This window comes from Cyprinodon variegatus, unplaced genomic scaffold, assembly GCF_000732505.1.
Source record: "Cyprinodon variegatus isolate N-32 unplaced genomic scaffold, C_variegatus-1.0 Scaffold239, whole genome shotgun sequence".
NCBI classification, from domain to species: domain Eukaryota; kingdom Metazoa; phylum Chordata; class Actinopteri; order Cyprinodontiformes; family Cyprinodontidae; genus Cyprinodon; species Cyprinodon variegatus.
In genome coordinates, this window is record NW_015150692.1 from 853,544 (window position 1) to 862,407 (window position 8,864).

The 8,864-nt window shown below is 37.2% G+C and overlaps 1 protein-coding gene across 1 annotated transcript in view; it reads right to left on the reverse strand.

Moving 5' to 3' along the window:
• LOC107089128 (xenotropic and polytropic retrovirus receptor 1 homolog) overlaps positions 1 to 8,864 on the reverse strand; it is a 55,812-nt gene that overhangs the window by 31,698 nt on the left and 15,250 nt on the right. The window contains exon 2 of the mRNA XM_015381712.1: positions 502 to 553. Within this exon, the coding sequence (XP_015237198.1) occupies positions 502 to 553 (52 nt within the window). The remainder of the gene's footprint in view (positions 1 to 501; positions 554 to 8,864) is intronic.

Below are 8,864 nucleotides of genomic sequence, written 5' to 3' on the forward strand. Positions count from 1 at the left end.
TGTGGAGAAACACTATAAATACCTACATTAACTAAAATGTTAAAATCTGCTGGTGAAAAATATTCGATTTTATATTCTTGCAGTTTTTCCCCACAAATCTCAAAAAGTCTTTATATTCACTTGCAGCTGCAATACGATGATTTTTGTTTTAAACATTTTTCTGCTCTAATCTGGACTTGTGTCCATCTGAACTGGCTGTAATCTGGTTACAAGACATAAAAAGGATGAATGGAAGCCAGTTTGATCAATATTACATGTTTAGAGTGTAAAGAAAGAAAATGCAGTTAAAGCTGTATAATAACCATCTTATGCCATGCTAACTGCCTTCTTTTACTACAAGGAACCAAAAACGGGCAGGCACTGGAAGAAATGTAACTTTTTTTTTTTTGCAAATTAACTAAATAGACTTTAAATAAAGGGGCTTCTTAAATGTTCTTTACATTTATTATGTGACCTTGTTTAGTTGTGCAATGTTTGTCTTGGTGTTGGTCTGTGAAATACCTTCAATGGATGGAGCTTGGTCCTGTGCAGCATACAACATCTCCTTAAATGCCTGTCAACAAAACAAGAAAACCATCATCAGTAATGCAGATTAGGATTTTTTTCTTTCACTGTTACAAATCAAACGTTTATGTTCTTTCTCTGACATGGACCCTGCTGCTCCGTTGCAATTGCAAAATTGTGTCCCCCCCCCAACATTAGCCGAATATTAACAAAGTTTGGCATAAAATTGTAGCCTTTATTCCGATTTCATCCGTTATTTCCATGTATAATGTTTTTTGTCATTTTATTTAGAAAAACAAAACAAAACAAAAAAAACGTTTCTTAATTTTTTTTTTATTACAAGTTTCAATAAAAAACTGATACAAAGATTTTCTTCTTCGGATAATGTCACTGATGCTTCCAGTCGGTCCTGTTAAAACCGCAAACACGCAGTAGATGGAGCCACAGTTGCTGCTGGGAGGAGGTCATTTGTAATGAAGAGGGTGTGATGAAGCAGACGCTGAGTCAGGACTGAGAGAACAGGACAGTCAGTCTCTTTTGTCCCCTCTTGGTTGAAGGGTTGATAGTCGAGTGATCAGTAAGTGTTTCAGAAAGTCAGAAGCACTGGAGAGACTACAAAGAACTCAGTGTTTAACAGCAGCTAAGGGAGCAAAGCAGGACAAACGTGCTTTTGTGCCCAACAGTAGAGAAACCAAGGTCATCATATAACCCACACAGCTAGTCTGAAGCTCTGCTGCAGCTTGTAAAGGAAAGCTAAACTAGAAACGCTAAACCTGGTGTCAGGGGGGCCAAACTTTATCGACACCGTTACTCATTATGAGGAAGAGTAGCCTTCCCAATTAAGCATTATCGAATATTTGAATGTAGGGCTGCAGCTAACAATTATTTTATAAATCGATTAATCTGTTGATTATTTTTTCCATTAAATCGATTAATAATCAGAGAGCCAAAGGTCGTTTTAACAAGGTTTTTAATTAAATTAAGCCTGGTGAAACTAAAACTTTTCCACTTGAGGGGTTCTGGATAGAGCATACTGACCAGCAAAAACATTTATTTTTTATCTTGAATGCAAAATATTCATATATGTATTTTTTTTTAACAGTTTTGATATAATTAGAGCTCTAACTGGCAGGGGTGCCACATGGAGGGGAAATTTAGGAATATTCTAAGGGCTCTTGCCTGAGGGGGGCCCCAAAAGAAGAAGAAAAGATTTTTCCCACTATATTTTTCCAAAATAAAAAGAAAATTGAGCGGCAAAATAAATAATTTTGTGTTTTCCCTCTTTTTAAGCAAAAACCAGCGAAACAAAGCATGAACATATTGACCAAAACACCCATCCTGCATCGCATTAGGTCTCCCCGTCTGTCCCTGGCAGTTTGCTTATACCGCGACCACGTGTGTGTCATTTTATATACCGACAATGAATTAAACAAATTAATACATCTTTATAGCAGTTTAAAGGCTTACATATATTTTTTGGGTGGGGCCCCAATATCAATGCCTTTTTATGAGGCCCCAAATTCCTGCTTCCGCCCCTGCTAAGTGGGTTGTTCTGACAGCTAAAAGCATATTTTACAGTCTCTAAGCTCCAGTTATTGATAAACCGATTACTACATTAGTTGCCGATTATTTCAATAATCGATTCATCACGATTAATCCGATTAATTGTTTCAGCTCTATTTGAATTTATATTCGGTGCTAACAGGAAAAACAACATTCTGTACCGCACTAAAAACTATCAGATTATAGTGTTTTCATTGCGCATTAAAACCTGAGAAACAGCCCACTGAAAGGTTTGCGATCGACGTAAAGTGAAGTAAATGGTAGTGAATAAGACAGAGAGGAAGATTGAAACACAACCGGAATATATTAAAGAAACTCATTTCATTCAGGCCCCCATTGCAAACACTTTTCCTTCCACCACCATTTAAACCAGCGGGTTTTCTTAGAAACGTAAGCATACATAGAGAAACAATAAATAAACAGTGGTGGGAAAATGTCAGTGATAACCACGGCCACTGGAAGTAGTTTGAACAGGGGGTGCTGTGAACATTTTTATGTTTGTTTTTTTGGACAAAAGACCTATGAGCCTAGAGACCTATTTAAAATACAAATAAATAAGTAAATAGATTGAGATTCACTACTTTATTGTCAAATACACTTCAGTGCACGCAGCCAGGGTCTGTAACACAGACGACATCATCAGTTCTCAGGTGAATATATGCACCATTAATTAAACTTCACAATAACACTATAACAACATAGATTAGTTCAGCAGGTATGAACTTGAGTCACTGTGTTTATGTCACACGTGACTTTATTAACTCCAAAATCCTCCAAAAACAATGATATTATTATGCTATTTAAATGTTATCGAACAGTTCTACCTTACACAAAGAACACAAGATCTAAATAATACTCTAAAATACTAGGGACACAACTGGTCTGATGTCACTGGTCTTTTAGAAAAACATGCATGCTCTTTTTTTATGCTTGACATGAGCATCAGGGCACATTTGGTTTAAAGAGAAAATAAGCATTTCTTGCTATGTTTATACTAATTTTATCAGCACTACACACACTAGATGCTGTTTATCAATGCTTGAAGCATCACCAGCTCTAATGAATGTGGAATTAGGACTTTTTTCCCCTTTGAAAAGGTTTGCATTTAAACTTACAACCAAGACAGAAGGTCAATATGTGCCCATTTAAAAAAATATAGTCTAAATATGTTCGTCATATGTGGATTTATCCTGTATTTTCTTTTGAAAACAGAGGTAAAACCCACGCTTAAGTTTCCAATTCTGATGACAGTACAGTGTATGCCCGCACTTAATCATCACCTTTAACACCTGTACGATATGTTGAAGTGTGCACTAGAGTCCAACTGCAGAACGTTGCATAAAAAGTAGCAATGTTTCTGAATAGAAGAGGGTCAAACTGGAAGTCTGAGCACCAACCAGACACTGCGGGGAGTTTGACAGAAAACACCTTCTGGTGTGCCTGACTCTCCCAATTCGAGAGTCTCTCAAGCCTTTATGTGATTGAGAGAACTGAGAAAGAAGGCATTCTGCTGACTTATAATAAAAAAGATTTTTATATTATTAAGAGAAATTAGATGATTTTAGAACCATTTTAAATGTAGAACATTTTATGTAAAATGTTAAAACAGTGCATTTTTGTCGGTCCAATACCTTTTGAGCGTATTTTCATAGACAGTGAAATCACTTGAACTTTTATGCTTTAGTTGTTTCCATTGGCGGATGTTTTTTTTTAACTCTAATGCGAACGGATTAGTGGACCGCGGTCCGGATCCGGACCAAACCTGATTTAAAACATTTATAAATTACTGCATGTTGTACTAGGCTGCACGTGACGCCAATCAGCTAATGAGCTGCTGTCAGTCTGGGTTGCTGCTGCTAGCTAATTTAGACACAGCAGGCAAACCTGTGGCAAGCTGGACAATGGGAAAGAAGGAGAAGATGATGAAGAGAGCAGAGAAAGTGTGGACTGCTGGAAGAACTGTGGTGAACTGGTGAAAGAAAAGTGAAATGGTGCTCTAAGATGACCCTGCACATTTAGAGGATGTTTGGCTCAACCTGCTGCTGTGAAGCAGGATTCTCCACCATGAACAGAATCAAAAATAAATATGGATCCAGGCTCAAAATGAGCACCTTGAAATGTGCTTTAGAATGGCTTTGTCTCCATTCAAACCAGCATAAAGCCCAGTGCTCTCATTACGACAGAAAAAAGAAAAAAATAACAGTCAGTTTAGGTGTTTTATAAAATATGTGAATCAGCAAATTGTCTATATACCAAACTAAACGATTGTTGTTCTCTACTTCAAAAACAATTTAGATTTTTAAATGGAAAAAAGTTCTATTTTTTATATATTTTATTTAAAAATTCAATGTATAACATAAATGCATAAACACCTCATTTCATTTCAGGGGTAAATTCTGTTTAAAGAAACAGATTATAATTAAAAATGTCTCCGGACCTTTGCTGGTTGTTAATTTTCTTTATTCAGACCCCACTGATTTTTAATTGGTTTCCCCTGATCTAACGTATTCAATCATTGATCAAAGCCTGATCAGGAAGTCTTTATCAAAAATTCAGCATTAAAACTCCAGCCCTCACATGCGGGACAAGGTTAAAATGACTTCCTTCTCAGGCAGGAAAACTATACTGTGGGGGTTCGAATTAAAGAAGTTAACAGAACCATAATAAACGTGATACAGTAGCAGCTCTAGATGATCTCAGGAAATCGATGGCTGGATTCACTCCAAGCCTCAATGACCTCTAAGCTCGCTGCGTCTGCCTGTAAGCACCAACAGCTGGCTGTATCTGGCTGTGTTGTGTATGGGGCCTGGTGTCTAAACAGCACACAGGACTGAACAACAAGCTTTCATTTCATGTGACAGTAACCTGTGGAGGCACAATTCATCAGTCCTATATTGTGCTGACATAAACACTAAAACCACAACCTTCACAGAAACCTAAAACCTGCAGGCTTTCTTTCTCACACCACCACAGAATGGGTGTGCAGGTGTGTGTGCTGTAACATTTAGTCAGGAGGATCTGATTCTCCTCGTGTGTTTTTGGTTCCTAAGGACTGAGGTGTAAAATAAGTTCAAGGCTTCTGGTTAGAGCATAGAAATAAATGAAAAAATAATAGAAGTCCATATGTTAGTGTGTGTAGGTGTGTGTGTGTTCAGTGGGTTTGCTCAAGTTTCCAAAACAAGGAGCTCATCATCCTCACAGATGACCCTACTTCTGACATTTTCCCCTTCATCCTCTCCTCGCCGTCTCTCCAGTCCCCACTGTTTTCGGACAGGCCTACTTAAACGCCCACTGCCCTTTCAAATCCATCACTCTTCAATCCCTTTCCTGACTTTTTCCGTCTATATTTTTGTTGATTCATCATTGAAAACGTGTGTCTAATATATATATATATATATCCCTAATCTTTATAATTCATCTCTGCTCTTTTTCCTCACCTCTCAAATCCAGACAAACACGCATCTCCACGTGAATCTGTCAGAAGGATTATGTGAATCATAACTGGATTATATTTGCAGTTGGGTGCTCTAGAAGCCTCTGATCTTTATGTTCTTCCCATTTCTGTGGCCGGTGGCTTTCCCAGATATAAGCAATGTTCAAAACAGATGCAGTAATAAAAGCGGCATATGGAAGAAACTTGGTTATTCAATTACTGCAAAGACACTGCAGTTCAACAGAAGTTCTAAACAGGAGCCGTTTTGGATCTACGTCGGCTATCGGAGCATTAATTTTACAACATGAAGATATTCACTGTTTATTAGTCTAGAAGACAAGCCATTTATTCTTAAGCAAATGAAGGCCAGAGGGGATGCTTGATGGAGCTGGTCTTGTCTTTTCTGGGATTAATAGTAATAAGTGTGAAGAACTGACCTTTTCTGGTCCTGTTAGTAAATCTAAACACTCAATATAGTTCTGAAGTTATCAGCTAAATAATGCCCATTTAGCTGCGCTGCATGACGAAGCAGCATTAAATCCTCTGCTATGCTCAGAAAGCGATGATGTGATGATAGAAACCAGATTTTTGACATGATAGAAGAATTTTGCATTTAGTACGTTAGCTGGAGAGGGTTAATCCACCTCATGGAGCCGGGCTTTAACGTTGAGAGCCTTCAGAACCAGAAACGCTGTTTAACAGCACAGGATCTCTGCCACCACTGGATAACACTAAAACAAAGAGTTTCTATTCCTACTCACTGGAGGTGTTTCACATCATTCAGTAACCCAACAAGTTCCCATCTTATAAATGCGTCTAGTTTCTAAATGTAAAAGAAAACATGCCTCCATCTTTCGTCAAGCTTATCCCAAGCGGGGTTGCGAGGGGTGCTGGTGCTTATCTCCAGCCGTCTCCGGGCGAGAGGTGGGGTCTATTTCAGGGCAACACAGAGACACACAGGACAAACAATCATACACGCCTGAAATAATCATTCCCGGACCTGGGTTAGGTCCGGGAATCTAACTCAGAACCTTCTTCAGCAGTGCTACCCACTGCTCCACTTAGCAGCCCTGTAAGAAAACATTTTAATGTATATTAGGGCTGAAATAACTAATCGGATTAATCGCGATTAATCAGTTATTTTCATAATTGTCAAATTATTTAATTTAATTCAATTCAGTTTATTTCTATAGCTACAATTCACAACAAACGTCATCTAAAGGCACTTTACAGTTTCAACCAGATCATCCAGTCTGATTGATTCAAGGTTTTCTATCTAAAGAAATCCAGTTGATTGCATCGACTCTTTGACTCTTCAGCAATTCCTCACACTAAAGCTTAAGATTAATCGATTACTAATTTAGAAATCAATTAATCATTAACTGGAATATAGAGACTCTAAAACATGCCTTTAGCTGACAGAACGACCCACTTAGAGCACTAGTTATGTCAAAATAGTAAAAAAATATTTTGCATCTAAGTTAAAGAAAATTTTTTCATCAGTCAATATGCTTTATCCAATATACTCTTCCAGAAGAAGTTCAATTTAGTAAAAAATGTTCATTAAGGCAACTCTGGCTATCAGATAATTAATAAATTAATCGAAAAAATACACAACAGATTAATTTATTTGGAAAATAATGGTTAGTTGCAGTCCTAATGTTATTCAGTTAGTGTTTAGTGTAGCTAGCACAGTACATTGTTAAAATATAACGATGTAATTAGTTTTTTTAATTCAGCATATTCTAAAGAAATATTTAGCCATTAATGTAAAAAAAAAAAACATGTTTTATCTCCTATCTTTTTCTAAGTAGTTTCATTTATAAGTAATCGTGAACCAATAAGTAAATAATCAATCATCTATCAACTTTGATCTTCAGTCCTATAGAGTCGGGTGATCTGAGCGGCACTCAGGCTGTTTGCTGACTTTTTAGATCTCATCAGAAACTCTATTAGCTACAGTTCAGAGGCTTGAGAACCGTTGGATGTGAAAACTTTTCCTACTGAGCAAAAACCCAGGACTGCTTTATACCAATCACCGTGGTGGTTTTTCATGCATCTCCATCGTTCACCATTCTCTCTTTTCGACCGTACTAACAGGTCTCTGTCCACAGTGCTTTAGGACATGTCTGTTTTTTAATTGGTCCTCCTGCTTTTCTTCCTCCTGATCAGAAAAAGAGACAATCAGAACAGGAAGCCATCTTCCAAGGCCAACTACGAGCCTAAACACACCAAGTCTGAGCTGCCTTACTGGAGATTTTCAAGGCTTGATGTTTCTTTAAGTAGCATAAACTCATTTAATGTTTAGTTTGAATGGAACCAAAAAGACTTTGTCTAAACGAGCAGAGATTACCGATGATCACTGCAGAATCCAGAAATGTCATTTTCTACCACTTCATCAACATCATACATCACTGGGTTTAAATATTTATGTCGGTAACAATCTGATGACAAATCCTTACAAATTTTCACTTTTCATCCTGGTTGGCCTTAAAGTTTTACGTCCAATATCTGAAGCAAAATACTTATAGAAACATCATTTATTGCTATTTGTCAGTGTTTTCAGGACAAAGCCATATTTTTATTAGCTGGATCAGTGTTGCTTCTTTGCTTTATCAGTCTCTATAAATGCTAAGAGATGTTTCAGCTTTATAATTTAATCATCTCTGCTGCTATAAAGATTTGAACACAACATGAACTTATCCTGCCACAACTACAAGGAATATCCAGTCATTAAAATACCTGTTTGTTTGTTTGTTGAAAAAAAACATGACTTGTTTTGTCTTTTAAACAAATGTCTACAAAAAAAAAAAAAAAAAAAAGAATGGTTGACCCTTGCTTTTCTGTCAGCTTCTCTTTTCCTCGCTGCACCTGAAAGCAGCTTCCATCAGCAGCTGACTTTCCGTCACACATGGCTGCTGTGCTCTGAACTTCCTCCCACTGCTGGAGGACCAGTAACCTCAACGGCAACACTGCGCTGACTAAGCGAAACCACATAAAATGCTCATTTAGGGAGTAATAAGACCAAAACATAGCAGGCCTATAAGCTCAGATTGGGATCTCTTCTTCTCCAAATGCAAAGGTCATTGCTGAGACTTTTTTTTCTAAACAAATCATTTTTCAAAACACACCCACCGAACATCTAGAGTGGAGGAATAAAGTATTAATTTTACTGAAAAATAATATTGAGGCTATGGATATTTTGACATTTCAAATATTAAAGTATTTCCTTCTGGTTTCAATGAAACCGTCGACATAAAAGCACTAATAGGAATAGTTGAATGCGTGGAACCAAATCTGTGACTCAGCTGGGAAGTGGCCTTTTTCTTGACATAAAAAAAAAATAACAAAAAAAAGAAGCAAA